The 16,776-nt window shown below is 38.8% G+C and overlaps 1 protein-coding gene across 1 annotated transcript in view; it reads right to left on the bottom strand.

Annotated features, from left to right (window-relative positions):
* STK38 (serine/threonine kinase 38) overlaps positions 1 to 16,776 on the bottom strand; it is a 45,287-nt gene that overhangs the window by 12,692 nt on the left and 15,819 nt on the right. Inside the window, exons 3-9 of the mRNA XM_059400589.1 lie at positions 16,104 to 16,155; positions 15,105 to 15,227; positions 13,242 to 13,325; positions 9,437 to 9,560; positions 6,968 to 7,122; positions 2,997 to 3,099; positions 2,112 to 2,173 (exon numbers count right to left, since the gene is read on the bottom strand). Of these exons, the coding sequence (XP_059256572.1) occupies positions 2,112 to 2,173; positions 2,997 to 3,099; positions 6,968 to 7,122; positions 9,437 to 9,560; positions 13,242 to 13,325; positions 15,105 to 15,227; positions 16,104 to 16,155 (703 nt within the window). The remainder of the gene's footprint in view (positions 1 to 2,111; positions 2,174 to 2,996; positions 3,100 to 6,967; positions 7,123 to 9,436; positions 9,561 to 13,241; positions 13,326 to 15,104; positions 15,228 to 16,103; positions 16,156 to 16,776) is intronic.

Genomic DNA, 16,776 nt, shown 5'->3' with positions numbered 1-16,776 from the left:
TTTTCCAACAACTGATACAAGTATCAATTGTTATTTTTAAAGTTTTAAAGTCTGTGACATAGACTGTGCTCTCCAAGAAGTATATTCATTCTAATCATAAAGGTTAAGAAACTACAGAAACCCCTCAACTTAGAAATTAGATTTATTCCAGCAAAGCTGAATGCTAAGTAGATCTTATTTGTTAAAAAAATTTCTATTATAAAACCAGAGACTGGAGCACCTGGCTGGCTCAGTCAGTAGAGCATGCAACTCCTGATCTCGGGGTTGTGAGTTCAAGCCCCATACTGGGCACAGAAATTACTTTACATAAATAAATAAATAAGCACTGTGGCCAAAGGTTAACTCTCGGCTTGCTTTAAAAAAAATTTTTAAAAATCAGGATTCCTTACCTTTTGTTAGCTTTCAAAACACAAGTAAATACCAGTTTAAATAATGCAGAGCTATTGTTTGAGAAACAGTTATTTTCAGTGGAGAGTCTCAACCTTTACTGTACAGTAAAATCACCCAGAGTCCTTTCAAAAAATCAGATACCCAGATTATAAACCCCAAACCAACTGAATCTATCTCTGGGAGTAGGACTCAGGCATCAATAGGTTCTAAAGCCCCGCAGGTGATTCTGATGTGCAGCCAAGGTTAAGATTTACTACTCAATGGAGAGATGTAATAGAAGCATCTGACCAAATTTGTTCCTGACATTTCCTCAATAAGCTATGTAAACAGTTTTTCAACCACATACAGAATTCAGACACTTAAAGAGTATCAGAGTCCGTAAGAAAAGGAGACTCTGATATGTCTGACTATACCAAGGTTAAGTATCCCCAAGTTCATGTGAGAAAAAGATATCCACGATGAATTTCAGTTACTACATCTCTAGAAGTGTTTGGTTTAAGATAATGCCTCTCCCAGGGCTCAGGCTGGCTAAAAAAATCATTATACTCAAAGCACAGTCTGGCATGAGGCCCACTGAGAGGCTTAAAAAATGCAAGCCTTTCTTTTGATGCTTTCTTAAACAAGCTTATAGGCATCCATTTCCACTAGGACAGACAGCTTCTTCCCAGTGACCTACTCACCGAGTTATTAAAGATACTACAGAGAACTCTAGTTCAGTATTTGACTAGGAAGTCTGACTGAAATACAGTATTTGGCAAACCCACCAAGTTACTACTACATACACCGACAAGCAGAAGTGCCACCATTTCTAGATACAGATGTACATGACCATCACTCTGAATTAGCCATCATCTTCCACAGCTGCTGTTCTTGCTTTCTACACAATTGTTAGCTTAGCTTTACCGTCATTTATTTCATCCACTATGTGTTTCTAGCAAAACCTAATTATGTAGTGATATACATTTCTATTGTCTCTGGTCTATAATTTTCCAAAAACTAGACACTGAGACATACAGATTATATTTCAGATATAAACCAATGAATTAGAATAAAAGTCTGCCTTTCTTAGAAAGCAATATTTCACTGGTGAATTTGTAATATTTAAATAACTTCCAACATATCATCAAGGTAAATGCAGTAATGATAATTATTTTTAGGCTTGTAGGGCATAATGTTATATGTACATACTTAAATACTTACAAAGTTAAAAGCACTTTCCTTAAATTTCTCTCCAATTTTTATCGCCAAGTTCTCTTTTCCACCACAAAGGAGGAAAGGGTAAGGCAGGTGAACTGAAGTCTTGACTTGCACGAGTGAATCAAAATTTTAAAAGTTTGAGAACCACTGCCTTAAAGCTCTGGGTAAGATGTTTGTAACTAAGTTTCATCTTAAGAGACCTCCAGTTTAAATATATCTCATTTACAACACCATAAAAATAGGGAACAGGTGGAATAGGAAGGAAAGGGGTTGTCACCAACGTAAAGGATCAGAATGAAGTCCTCCATTAAAATATCACAACCAAAACAACCTAGTATTATCTTCCCTCTTTCAAAAGATTACCTTTGGTGCCACTGGCAGTGTGACAATGTTCTATTAAGGTAATCTTAAAAGCAAGGAATAGAAATGCTATAAACACTTGTTGAATGCAAACTCACGTACCTATTTTTTAAATTTATTCATACTCGGTTTATAGCATTTAAGAAGCCACAGATATTACTTACTAGCTGACGTCTATTTCTTTTCCAGGTTTCTGCTTTCCTTTTGGAATTCATGTTCTGGAAAGCTAAAAGCAAAGAGAACAAGTCCCAATCAAAGTTTAGACAGGTATGTTTACTACTTTTTTAGGCTCTGGTTCAAGCCCCATGAGATCTTAAAGTCTTGCCTTTCTGCCCATACATTAGTAACTCTAGATAACATACTTCCCAGCAAGTCTGTAAACCCAAATCAAAGGCATGGAAGCATTAGCTCAAGAATCACAAAGTCATGTGGGTCATGTGGCCACAAAAGATACAGTCATTCATCAGAATTACAGGACTAGTTTCATCAGCAGCAAAGGTCCCAAACTGGACCTAAGATACTGATAATTTCTCAAAATTACCATCAAGTAATTTCCATGAGTAATAACTGGTCCATATTCACAGACTTCAGAATTAAAATACATTTTTAATATAAGTTACTCCAGGATGAACTATAATTATACTACATAATTTCAATGGTTTCACAGTGCTGGAGTGAAAATAACACTTACAAAGATCAATTTCTTTCTGCCATGACAGAAAGAAGCACGTAAAATAAATCTAATCTGGATTTGGTCCCAGGACTTGTTCCTCTACTTCCGCTTGCCTGCCCTATATTCATTTCCAGTAACCTTCTCAGCAGAGTTCCTAAGACTGCTCTTTTCAATATCTGCCTCAATATATCTGGTAGCACTCATCTTGCCTCATCATACAATAAAAATCACAGGCACACGTGGGAGGATACTTTTATTCTCTAGACTCATGCTGTGAAAATCTCCTAATCCACCCTGCATATTTTGGTTACCAAGAGAACAGCTCTTCCAGGCCCAGGTAAGGGATAAAAAGGCTGACACCACTGTTTACACTTACTGAAATCACTGGGGAGGCTGTGGTTCAGATTCCTATAAAATTCTGTCCTGTGTGCTTTTTTCAGTCCTGTGCAAAGGCCAAAGTCAGAAAGCTTCACATGGCCCTATAGGGAAGAAGAAACAAGGTAATGGATGAACATCCAGAAATGGGGAATAGACATTATATTATTACTCTCAGGCCCCTTCCAGTATCCATTACAGATCCAGAGTATGCTCTCTTTTTTTAATTTGTTTATGGGGAAAAATAAATAAAAAATCAAATTTTAAAAATCCTATTATACTAATTACTACTAATACAAGTATTTCAATTTTTACATATTATCTTTTTATCCAAATATAAACTTCCCAACAGTTAGAACCCTCCGTGGTATTTAAAGATACTTCCACGACTTTTTTTTTAAGATTTTATTTATTCATTTGACAGAGCACAAGCAAGGGGAGCAGGAGGCAGAGGGAAGGGAGAATCAGACTCCTCAGTGAGCAGAGAGCCCCATATGGACCTCGACCCAGGACCGTAGGATCATGACCTGAGCCAAAGGGAGACGCTTAACTGACTGAGCCACCCAGACTCCCCCCACCTTTTTTGGAGTAGGCTCCATACTCAGCGTGGAGCTCAATGTGGAGCTTGCACTCAAGACCTGAGCTGATATCAAGAGTCAGACTCTTAACCAATTGAACCACCTAGGTGCCCCCTCTTATTACTTCTTAAACTCATTCACTCAGCCCTGTGTTTCAACATGGTTTTCAAAATCACCATTTTTAATGTCTACATAATATTCAAATGACTGAGGGGGTGCCTTCAGCTCAGGTCATGATCCCAGCATCCTGGGATCCAGCCCCATGTCCCTGCTCAGCCAGGCATCTGCTTCTCCCTCCCCCTGCTCTTGCACTCACGTGCTCTCTCTCTCTTCCTCCCTCTCAAATAAAATCTTTTAAAAAATTTCAAATGAGGGCGCCTGGGTGGCTCAGTTGGTTAAGCAACTGCCTTCGGCTCAGGTCACGGTCCCGGAGTCCCAGGATCGAGTCCCGCATCGGGCTCCCAGCTCCATGGGGAGTCTGCTTCTCCCTCTGACCTTCTGGCCTCTCATGCTCTCTCTCACTGTCTTCTCTCAAATAAATAAATAAAATTTAAAAAAAAAAAAATTTTCAAATGACTTAGCACATCATTTTTTACCTAACCATCATCGCAATTCTGGATCTTATTCCATTTCAAATTCTTCCCTCTCCTATAATGTGGATTATAAGGACCCCTGTGATAGAGTCTGTGTTCCCAACCCTAACCATGCAAGGTACAGAGGATAGTCTCAATAAATGATTGTGAAATAATGAGTAAATGAACAAATTTTTGTTCATGTAACTTTGCCTCTTAAATTGTTTATGATACAGCCCAAGAAATAAATAATTCCAAAGACAGAGAATCAATGTTATTGCATCGTTCCTGACAAATGTTGCTCTACTATATTTTAATCTTAAGTGTCTGGCTTTATCAGTCTCTTCAAGGAACACTTACACCTCCTCTGAGCCAAGCCTCATGTTTTAAATGTGTCATCTCATTTATAACTCTTAAGCCACACTTCAATGACTCAGACTCATTAAATGGCTTGCTGGTGAAATGGCAGAACCAAAGCCAGAAATCAATTCAAGTCCCTTTTCTCCAAACCAGGATTACCTACCCTCTCCAACCCCTTGATCTCATCTGGAAAATGGAAATAATGGTCTCTTCCTGGCAGGAACGAAGAGAATTAATGCATATAAGGCTCCTAACCTAGTGCCTGGCACATAAGCAATCCTGAGGAAGAGGCAAGTGTTCTCGGAGTGATAAAATTTCAAGTAGTAAGGAAATAAAGCCAAAAATACAGAAGGAAATCCTCATGCTCAGGGATCTACATTGTTCAACATCACATAATTAGAAGTGGTGTGGCCAAGGTTTAAGTCCTGGTAACTTCAACATCTGTGGTCTTTCCATACCACATTCCTTCAGGACATCCTTAGGCCTTAACATATAAACTTCTCAGGATAGAGAAGGAGTCTACAGAAGCACTGCTCAGATGGGTGAGGTTTTATATTGTTTCGTTTTACAGAAATTCCATTATGTTTGGCGGGGGGTGTGTGTGTGTGTGTATACATAGGTGCATGCACAACAAAGTAAACAGCCAAATGAAGACAGCTTTGAGCTTGCTAACCTGGCATCATTTTTTTCAGATCTGCAAGTAACTTGTTGTACAAGTCAAGGAAAAGAGTTTAATTCTAGTTCTCAAAACCAGACTTCACCTGGACACCTCTAAGAAAGGAATGTGTCTTAAAAATCATTACCTGAAGCAAATACTATTGAAGCCTACATTCTCAGGGAATTCTGTAGCTATCCTAAGTATGCAGCAGGAACTCAAAACATCTAATTTCACTTCTAGAATCTGCATAGCTGAACACCTAAATAAGCTCCCTTGTGAGAACATTTTTCTACAAGTCTGGGCAAGCATCTTGTAGACAGAGAATGTGCACCTAAAAGGGCTCCTGACTTCTCCTCAGCCACACTGAGGCCCCAAGTTCTTTGCCTTCAAGATGTTTGCTGGACCTCCACATAGACTATGGGGTTCATACTAAGCCTGCACTAAGATACCCAGAGTACAGGACCAGGGCATCTGAAACCAACCACATAAAGTAGGGCCATTGCTCTATTAAAAGTATATCTGAACACAATGACATATAAAATTAACTTTATATACATTAACATTTTAAAAGCAGAATACCAAGCTACTTTTGGGATATTAACTGTATATAAATTATAAACACACAGAGAAGAGGTACTGAAGATACTGTACCAAAATAGTAGCTATCTTCGAATGATGAGGTTATAGGTATTTTTCTTCTTTATAACTCTTTATACTGTTCAAATTTTCTACTATGTATACACATTATTCTTATGAAGAAAAAAGCTACTAACCAGAAATTATTTGGTAAATCTCCTGCCACCTCAAAATAGAAAGATAAAATTTTTTTAAAGAAAATATACCAAAAGCTCAGGTTTCTCAAAGATCACGAGCAAATTATCAAAAGGCAGCACTGAGCTGGCTCAGTCAGTGGAGCATGTGACTCTAGATCTCGGGGTTGTGAGTTCAAACCCCACAGTGGGTGTAGAGATTACTTAAATAAATATAACTTTTTAAAAAATGGCAATAAAGAAAAATACCCTAAGAATTAAATTCACTGTTCTATGTAAAAGAAGAGTTCAGCCCAGACAACAATTCTGTGTAACAGAACAAAACATCCTAAAATTTTAGAGCTGGAAGGGACTCTGGAGCTTCTCTGGATCAATATATTCACTTTACAGGTACATGAGGTCTGGACAGTGGGGAGACTTGCCAAGGAGCAGCCAGCAATCTAGCAGCACAGGGACTCTCTTCTTATTTGCTGTGAGTTTAAGAACCAAGCAAGTGAACTCATTTCCATGTCTAAAGAAAAATACAATAAGACCAGTACAGAGGGTGAGCATGACTCTTCTTTAAGCAGAGGGCAAATGATCTGGAACCTGAACTTTGAGACGGCCTGCTATTGTTGTTTTTGTTTGCCTTACTTCCTGTTTCTTGGCTGGGTTCCTCCTAATAAGGTTGCCCAACAGAGGGGTTCCCAATAGGTGATGCATTAGTAGAGTTAATTATATGCTAGGAAAAGATGACTATCTTTGGCTTTATTATAAAATAAGCTTCTAAATCAATTTTCCTCTTAATCATTTTCAAAAAGGTCCTTTATTATTCAGAAGAATGTTCAATCAAATTATAGATAGAGTCATATACCTTTCAGAGAAGGGAAGTAACAGCAAACTTACCTGTTAAAAAAAAAGAGAGAGAGAGACAGAGAAGAATACACAAAGCAATTCCTGGCTCCCTTAATACGATTACAAGTGGTACACGTGTGAAAGCAGAGACTGCTCAGATGAGGAAACACATCGAGCATGCTACTCTCCTAGCACAATACCTTGCTGTCCAGGAGAAGGTTGTCTGGCTTGATGTCTCTGTGGATGAATCCAAGTTGGTGAATGGAGTCTATGGCTAATACTGTTTCTGCTATATAAAACTGAGTCTCCTCTTCTGTCAGGGTATCTTTCTTCATTAATAGGGTCATCATGTCCCCTGGAAACAAGAAGACACAAGCCACCATACACACACACACACACACAAACACACGCACACAACAATACATGAGTAAGTGCCAGTTTTCAGAAGGTCTTCCCTATCTGCCTACATAAGGCAGTGCTTAAACAGGCCTCTTCTGTGTTCCAGAAACTGACCCCACACTGCCATTACGGGTGGAAATGGGAAGTAGTCTCTAACACTTAAAGGTAAAATACACAGCCACAGAGAGCAAAATGCTTTTAACCTAATCTGATGCTGACCACTGAGCAATGATTACCACTGAGCAGTGATTTCCACTGCACTTAGGGGAGAAAAAGGATATTTCTTTCTCTCTCTCTTTTACACACACACACACACGCACAATTTGCTTAGAGTAATTTTTTTAACTTGAGAGGAAAACTGCTTTATTTTTCACTTTGCCTGCGAACTTCTCTATCCCTACAACCGAATGGCATTTCCACATAGGTTATACTGCCCCTGTTGTAGACAGAGGCCAAAATGCTAAACAAAATGTAAATATATGAGGAGGCAGAAAACAAGTTCTCCAGTCTCTACCTACAAAACACTTGAACATAAACAAATAAAAAGATGGGATTTAGGTAGCAGAGCGTAAGTCAACAAAAGCTAAAAAGAAACTGAAAATGCTATCTCCTGGGATATGTAATGGCTGCCTCCCCAAGTACAGAGTGAACACTTCCCAAGATCAGTGGAGTATTTTCTCCAGTGTTTTATTAAAGGTAGTTAAATATATACCAATATGCTTTATGCAACTTTTATGACACAATTATCAGTATTCCAGCAGTTAAAAGGTAAACTCCCTAGTTTTCAGCAAAGTCAAAATTTAACTATTTCTGCTTAATACCAGCAACATAAAATGGCGAAAGAAAAGATTCTGATCTTAACTCAATGGTCAGACAAAAGCAAAGCAAAGAAAATATGTATAAGAAGTTTAAAGCTAAGAGAAACAGGAAAGATTCAGTTTAGATTCCATATAAAGCCACTTATGGTCAGAAAACAAGAAAAGAGAAAGAAACCTCTGATTTTAATAGAGCACCATGCTGTTTTTTTTTTTTATTTCATTTATAACTTTGGGGGAATTTTTTTATATTCCTGGAAAAAAGGGGATATTTTAACACTCAGGCAAAACTCAAACCATTTATTAAAACGCTCTCTTTTTTTGAACCAAGACTTAAAAAACAGGATTCTCTAATCACTCCTGGCAGCTACATATTCAATCTGGAGGCACACCAGAGACATGGGGGTGGTGTACTCAGGCCAACTCTAGGGTAGCTGTGTGGCGTTAGCGCTGTGGCCCAGGAGAATAGCCGGTGGCCTCACCTGTGCGAGTCTGCCCAGATGATCAGAGAGCTCAAGGCAGATGGTCTATGGCTCTGCAGGCCAGCTCCACCGAGTGCAAAGGGCGGGGTCCAGGAGACATGAGGAGCTATGGAAGATGGAGCATGTAAGGCTCGAGGAGACAAGTGTCGAGGGGCTGGGGACTGAGCCGATTCTTATTCTTATTTAAGAACTGGCATCTAAATGTTCAAAAGTTTCTCCTAATGAGGAGACTCTTTCCTAACTTGCATTTTAACTGTTCATTAAAAATTGAAGACCCTAGATCTAAAGAAAGGTTATCACAGGATAAAAATATTATGCCACAGTTGTATTTGCTTTGTTATAGAACCAAAAAGAGAAAAAGTTTTCTTTTTTTTTCTCCCACCAGGGTTTGCTCACAGCTCATCTGCTCACTTGCAAACAGACTGTGTTCCCCAGAACAGATGGTATGTTCTGTTATGGGTTCACTTTGGAGCAGTCTTAGGAGATACACATGCTGAGTTATGTAAAACTTGAATTCTCAGAAATGAGAAACTGTTTCTGGCTACTAATATAGGTAATGAGAAAGTCACTCCTTATTAATAAAAGTTACAGAAAAAGAAACAAAAAAGTTGAAGCAAAGAATGTAATAGCTTCAATTCGGTCACCTGAGTAATTGATTATACATGATTCCCACTGACAGGAGAGCAGGCAGAGTCCCTATTTTATTCCTATATATTGAAAAAGAAAAAGAAAAGAAAGAAATGTCCATCTGAAATCATGAGAATGAATGAGAAGGTTACTTTTATGGCACTAAGAATTGTAGAAAGGCACCCCAGCACAAGACAGGTTACTGACCTCCTTTACAGACCTAAAAAAGATACAGAAAGCAACTTTGTGAGCACGGTTAAAAGTAGAAAGGAGGGTTAATTGACGTGAGAGTGAAAGAAATTACAGAACAAAAAGGAAAAATGACCTTTCATCGTCAAGTAATTACCTCCAGGCAGGAACTCCATGATTAGGTAGAGGTTTAGCTTATCCTGAAAACTATAGAACATTTTCACAACCCACAAACTGTCTGCCTCCACTAGAATGTCACGCTCCGCACGAATGTGGCCAACCTGGAGGTATACGCATTTGATTAATGACAAGCCTTGCTCTGCTTTATTCGACTGTATATTTGTTTAAACAATTTAAATACTGTTTGAGTATTAAATTGTGATGACGTAAAAGATCTAATTTGTGCTCAGGCAAACTTAAGAACTCAAAACGGAAAACATTTGACTTGAAGGTATTCATTCATGAACACCTGAGAGATGAAAGGCTTAAAAAAATAACACAATGAATGGCTGTAATGCAAACGGCAACTTTCGCAGTGCTAGAAATTGAACTTCTGATTAGTTAAAACTACCATTCTTTGGCACAGCTTTTTGTCCCAATAACCTTTTAAGACAAAAAGAAGTCCCCGAGATGAGACTCTCTAAACAAGTCTTGCCTTGGATCTGCAAGGTTATCTGCAAGGACAGCGCCCTGGTTGACAGTTCTAGAACACTACTCCACACCATTTGGTTCACTGCTGCACACAGAGTAAGGGCTCAGTTCTTACTAAGTTGAATATAAGAACATCTAAGAGAAGTTACGGATTCAAATTTCTGGTATTTCCAGTTTTCTGCTCTTATAAACTATCTAGCTAAGGAGACCAAGTTGCCAAAAATTTGGGAAAACTGGCAGAATTACTTCATTATAATAATATTTTATTATCAAATTTACCTTATCTATTTCAAATATGTAATAGTAATCAAAACACTGCTGCATGTTATCAAATCCCAACCCCTCCTTACATAAGTGTCATAAGATGCAAAGCTGGGTTCATCCATGTCTATGTTTATTAAGACCCAGTCCAATCCTTGAGTAGAGGTTTTGCTCTTAACATATGCTGCAGGGCTTGAGTTGTCCTCTATGTTTGGAGGTAAAGATGTACTAAAGCTCACAAACTTGCCCTTCTGTAGCAAACTCCGCCCCTGGTTGTTGTTTTATTTGCTACGATGTTCTATTTGCTTGCTTGTTTTATCGGAATCTCTTTAACAAAGTCAGGCACTTGCTCTTCCAGTTGGACGCAGCTCCCAGCCCTCTCTCATCTTACACATAAACTGCCTTATTCTTTCTGCAGGCCTCAGGGCACTTGAGTTTACAGATTTCGGTTCCAAGGCTCTACTAAAATTGTTTAGGAACTTTTTAAATAGTTTCAATGTTGCAGAAAATTTCCACTTCGTACATCTTTACTTAGGGTATGAGGGTGGAAAAACGAAGAAAAGGGTGGTAAGGAACAGTGTTAGGAAATCAGGAAGAAACTGAGTAAGGGTAGATGTTTTTCCTCAGCTTTCATATAGATGCAAAGTTTGGGGAAACAACAATGCCACCTGCTTGACTGCAGCTGAGGCCAAGCCCTGGGCATTAGCGGACATGAAGACCATACAAGTCAAACTCCCCCTGCCTCTGCTCTCCTGGCTGCAGAGAAGGCCTTTACTTTACTTGTCGCAGGGAGCCAAAGAAAAGGGGAGGGACTACTACTACCACTCATCAGTCACCCTGGAGGACAGAATGGTGACTGCCACATTCTCTGTTTGCCAAGGGGAAAGCTCTAGGTCACCTGTGCATACCTTGCCCTTCCTTCCTGGGCTGAAACAGCAGCTAGGAACCCCAAGAGTAGAGTGGAGTCAGGTAAATACAGAGTCAGGGAGGGAAGAACCAGAGGTACAACTCACATCAGAGCCTCCCTTTCCCTATTCTGTAAATATATAATGGGGTAGGGAGCTAAATGCTAGCTGCTCCCCTAAGTGCTAGAAAAGCAAAGATAAAAGTGTGTATTTTGTCCCATCCTAATATGATACTGGCATCACAACTGGGGTTTTCCTTTGCAATGTAAGAGAAACATGAAAAAAAAATAGCTAAATGCTGGTCTCTTATCCTCTAAAATTTATTATCCTTAAAAATTTCCACCCTATGGATCAGGATAACAACCTGAACTCTCAGTGAGTAGCTTTAATTCCTTTTCAGTTTAGTAAAAGCAAACAACAAAGGTAGGCACCTCTACCTACAAAAAATGAGGCTCTGAATCTAAACTTTGTCAGGCCCACTCAAAAGTGATGGATCTGCACTGGTCTACTTCCTGTCACACCCGACACAAACTATGCTTCAGAATGGCTGATCCAGGCAGCGTGTGGGGCCAGAGACTTTAACTGGACCACCCTGAGATCAAACCCACAGAGTCCAGCAGCATGGTGAGCTAACAATTCAGTTAATGCATTGTTTAAAATCCCATTCTCAGAGAAAGCCACTCTACTCTCATGTAGGAAAACTTTAGAAAATGATTTTGAAGAAAGTACAATATTCAAAAAACTATTTTTACACCCTATGCTTGGGATTGTCCTCTGTGACCCTGTTGGGCAACAGGCACACGCTATGAAGGATCAATAAGGGAAAGTCCTCATGCACACTTCTTTTTACAATGTGATTCTGAACACTAATTGTTTGATGAAGAAATGTTTTAAAAGCCTTTGTTTTAAAAAACTATAGGAAACAGGTCTTGTAAAAATAAACTTTACTTACGAAATACAAAATACAGTGACTAATCAATATAGTTTTACATTTCATTTTTCAAGACTAACTGAAACTCTTTCACTGCCTATACCCATTCCACACACTAATTTTAGATAACACATAAACAGGGCTGTTGAGCGTTCTGAATGGTGCCACCATTAGCATAAGCTAAGATGTCTGAAGGTTCACTGCCAGGGTATATGATACTCTCAACCAAAATTCCTGCGACTCTAAGTTTATGGGTAGTGTATGAAAATTGAAGAGAAAATAAAAACGCCAAACGGGGACTGAAACTTAAAAGGCAGAGAAGCCTCAACGATCATGTCTCAAGAGGCAGAAGGGACTGGCTGCAGAGCTGCTCTCCATTCCTGCTCTTGCACTCTACACCCAGAGCTCTCCTTGCCACAGGGTCTCTCTTTGCCCTCCTGGAGCATCTGATCCTTTACAGGACATATGCAGGCATCACCCACTACAATCTGTTCTTAAGCAAACTGCTCAATGAAATTAGATTTACAGAAATACAGCATTCTTGTTTTTAATATATTATCCAATATTAAAAATTTTATTTTGCATAAGGTACTTCTCATCTTATATATCTCTACTCAAAGTAGGTTTAGGTTTTAGAAAGTGCTCTTAATCCTTAAAAGAGAATTTGCACTGCTCTGCCGTTTGCATTAGATTTTTTTCAAATTCATTCAGAAAGAAGACTGGTCTCTCTTGGGTAGTAATGAGCTACTCAGAAGACCCAACTTTGGTTTGAGGGTACAGAATGAAGCATAGTAAGACACATTTTAGATTCCAAATTCCAAATTCTGGTTCCCAAGTCTCAGTTCCAAAGTATATATATACAATTTCTCTTAGCATTCAGTAGGAACATGCTACCACAGCAAGTGTGACCTCAAAAACAGGCTCCTCCTGACAAGCACAGTTTGTAATCAATTGGGAGACACAAACAACAGATGCTTCTAATAGGTTTTCAACTTTTAAAAGACCACACAACATAAGGCAGTACTTGTCCTTTTAAGATATATGTAACTGCTTCTTTGTTGGGAAAGAAAAGTAATATTATATGTATATTCACACATGACAGTGCTAAAGAAAACTGTAATAAGAAAATACATTTTGAATAAACAAAAAGAACAGTTTTAGATGACAAAAAATTTTATAAGTTGACTAAAATCACTGCTACAATTGTGGTTTACCTGCTCTTTTTCAAGCATATCTGCTTTACGTAGTATTTTCATTGCATATACATGCCCTGTATCTTTCTTCTGAACAAGCCGCACCTAAAAGTTATAAAAGAAATGCCGAGTCAAAAGTTCACAATGTCAAGCTAGCGCTTTCATGTACTACAAGAAATAATTTAAACCAAAAAAAGTATTACAATATTAATATAAGCAACCAGCAATAACAAAGCAGAAAAAAGTGCCTTTTAATGTTCCAAAATGGATATATTTATTATATACCATGAAGTCAGCCCTGGAAACATTCTCAAACATCTCCACATCTGAACAGCTTTGGCTCCCTAGCTGAACACATCAATCTAATTTAAAACCCTCACTTTCAAACTTAAGGACTCATTACACCCAAGGTACATGTCATCCAATCAGCTCAGAACCCTAAGGAAGTGATGACAACAATGTTTAATACAATAGCAAAAGCTCATGCATAGGGAAAATGTCTAGAAGGGAAAAAACCCTAAAATGTATAATTAGGGAAATGGGGTTTTTGCAGTTTTCCTTTCTCTTTTTTATCTTCCAATGTTTTGAGAAAGAACAGGTAATTTTATGATGAAAATAAAACTAATGGCCTACAAATCCAAAGACAAACCTCTTGGCAAGTCTCTGCATACCACCCCCCCGCACCACACCCCCTTCCCCAATAAGTAAGCTTTCTTCTCCCTGCACTTTCTTCAGTTTTTCCTGACTGAGTCCCATGTCCCTTCCTCCCTGAACAGAAAGCCCTTTTAGACGTGGTACTGTACCTTTCCCTCTCTCCACAAGCCAACAGGGATTCTGAACACTGAGGGATCAATTTAATCTTTCACTTGTGCCTCTAAGTTCGTTGCTCACATTTCCCCTAGGTATGGCTTTTTAATAATATGCTGCTCCTTTTATACAAAGTTAATGAAACTATTGCATCAGTAAGCCGTTCACTTTGGGTGTTTTCCTTTAATGAAGATGACCTTGCACGGGCTCATTCAAACCCTCCCCAACAGACTGCCCTTGTGACTAAGCAGGATGCGTCTACAGGACCAGGTGGGATAAAGTGGCAAATGCTTTTAACTCTCTACCACTACCTGTATAACCCATTCTTATAAATTCTGTTTCCTAGGGCCATCATTAGAGCAATAGCAATCTGAGGGGAAGAAGGGTGGAGATATGCTGTTAGTTTGCTCCTGGAGAGGCAATATGATCCTAGGAAAAGCGAGAGCTTTAAGTTCAGGAACTCCTTTAAGAAACAAAGCAAATGGGCAAAGGGGGAAAAAAGAGAAAGAGGCAAACCAAGAAACAGACTCTTAATTACAGAGAACAATCTGATGGTTACCGTAGGAGAGGCGGGTGGGGGGATAGGTGATGGTGATTAAGGAGCACACTTGTTGTGATGAGCACCAAGTAATTAAAAACTAAAAAGAAAAAAAAAAAAAATCAGGAACTCCTGGGCCCAACTTCTGGTACTGCTGCTCACTGGTTGTGTGACAATGGAACATTATATATCCCCCCTGAGTCTTAATTTCATCATCCATAAAATGAGTTATTGTCATGATTGTAAGGGAGAAGCACTCAGTAGATAATAAGTATTGATTTCTTCTACCTTTCAACTCTCCCTCTAGATCAATACTTAGAGCATCAACACCATCTCTGGCAAAACAGAAGAACAATCAGAGACCTGGGACAGTGGAGGGGGAAATAAAGGACAGATGGAGCAGTTACGAGGTGGGGCTGGCATGCCTGACCCACCTACCCCATATTGCAGATCTATCAACAATCAAGAACTCACGGGATGTCAGCAGCTTCAGAGTTGTGTGGTGTTTTTATATCTGATAAATAGCTGTGGTTTTTTACCTCACCGAACGCTCCTCTGCCTATTACTTTTAAGGACTCAAAATCTTCCAATCCAAGTCTTGTTCTCTTCAAACGAAGAAACTCTGTTTCCTTCCGTGCATGCGCTGACCTCCTCAAACGCTTCTAATGTTTAAAGGGAGAGAGAAGGGGAGGAGCTGAAACTGCAACTTCATAGCAGTCTTAATTTCGAATGGGAAAGCAGGACCAAGCGGACTAAGTAGAACCTTCTGAACCCTTAAGAAGTCACATCTCTCCTCGCCAGCCTTTGGACACAATAACCAAACCATACCGAACAGACAAGTGCCTCCTCTGAGGACTCTGACCAACCTAGTTTGGCAATCAACTATCCTAACTTTTCTAAAGAAGGAAGAATAAACAATCAGTATTTTTCTTTAAACTTCTATAAAATAAAAGGGTATAGGGTTTTCTCTAATTTCCCTCTGGGTTTAGTTTTTTTTTATACATTGGAGTTCATTTTATGCTCTATATTTCCTACAAGTTTTCAGTATTTTTCACCATTTTCCTGAATTCTATGATTCATTCCTATTTTTGAAGGCATTTCCACTTTCAGTTCCTTGAATAGTTTCTTAACTGTATTTTCTCCTACCACATCAGTAGACACTGGGAGGACTCATCTGAAGAGATATTTTGCCTGGATAATGATTTCAGAAATTTGCTCCACTCCTATCGAGACTTTTCTGTGATTTCCATAAGTATGCTATAATCTGTTGTTGTTGTTTTTTAATTTTAATGTGATCTCATCTCTTTCTTTTCTTGGAATTCTAAATCTAGTTAATTTATTACAACTGTGTCTAGATAAATCTTCCTCTCCCTGATACTTAGTAATGAATTTCTCCCTTTGCATGAGTACCTAAATCCAGAAATACATCAGCCCTCATAAATTCCTCTAAGCCAAGCACCCTATGTACCAAGGCTAACAACTTGCTGAACAAGATTTGCCAAGCTGGGTTCAAGGAAAAATTTCCCAATATGAATTACCTCTTCATCTTTTAGGCCTTCTTCTTCCATCACTTTCTCTAACTTCTTTTGTCTAAAAATAAAGATATTTGAAATAACAATTGAATACCTTTCTGAAAAGTCCATATAAACACAATATTTTTTTAATGGTAAAAACAGATAAATCTCAAGTGCTCATTAAAACAACAAATTAAAGGGTACCTGGGTGGCACAGTCAGTTGGGTTACTGCCTCTTGGTTTCAGCCCAGGTCATGATCTCAGGGCTGTGAGATGGAGCCCCACATTGGGCTCTGCGCTCAGCGTGGAGACTACTTGAGGATTCTCTCTCTCCCCCTCCCCACCACTTATGCACACATGTGCTCTCTCAAAAATAAATCTTTTTTTAAAAAACTACAGTTACTAACATAAGTGAAAAGATTCCCACCCTTTGTTAGTTCTGCATTTTGAAAAAGACCATATGTTAATGCAAGAAAGAATCCTATTTCAAAATGAAAAGTTCTCTCTCTTTTCTCAAGTATTTCCCCCTTAAACAAACCACAAACAGCTGGTGTTTGATAACCTCTTCTATCAGGGTGTCTCTCTCTCTCCCTGACTGAACTTCACTTCCTTTATTTTTATATCTTCCTGCTCCTCCCTGCCATAAGCAAAGAGCAATAAACAACAGTAAAGGCAGAATTCAGAGATTCAAGGGGAG

The sequence above is a fragment of the Mustela nigripes genome, chromosome 5 (assembly GCF_022355385.1).
Source record: "Mustela nigripes isolate SB6536 chromosome 5, MUSNIG.SB6536, whole genome shotgun sequence".
Classification (NCBI taxonomy): domain Eukaryota; kingdom Metazoa; phylum Chordata; class Mammalia; order Carnivora; family Mustelidae; genus Mustela; species Mustela nigripes.
This window is presented reverse-complemented; position numbering and strand designations above follow the sequence as displayed.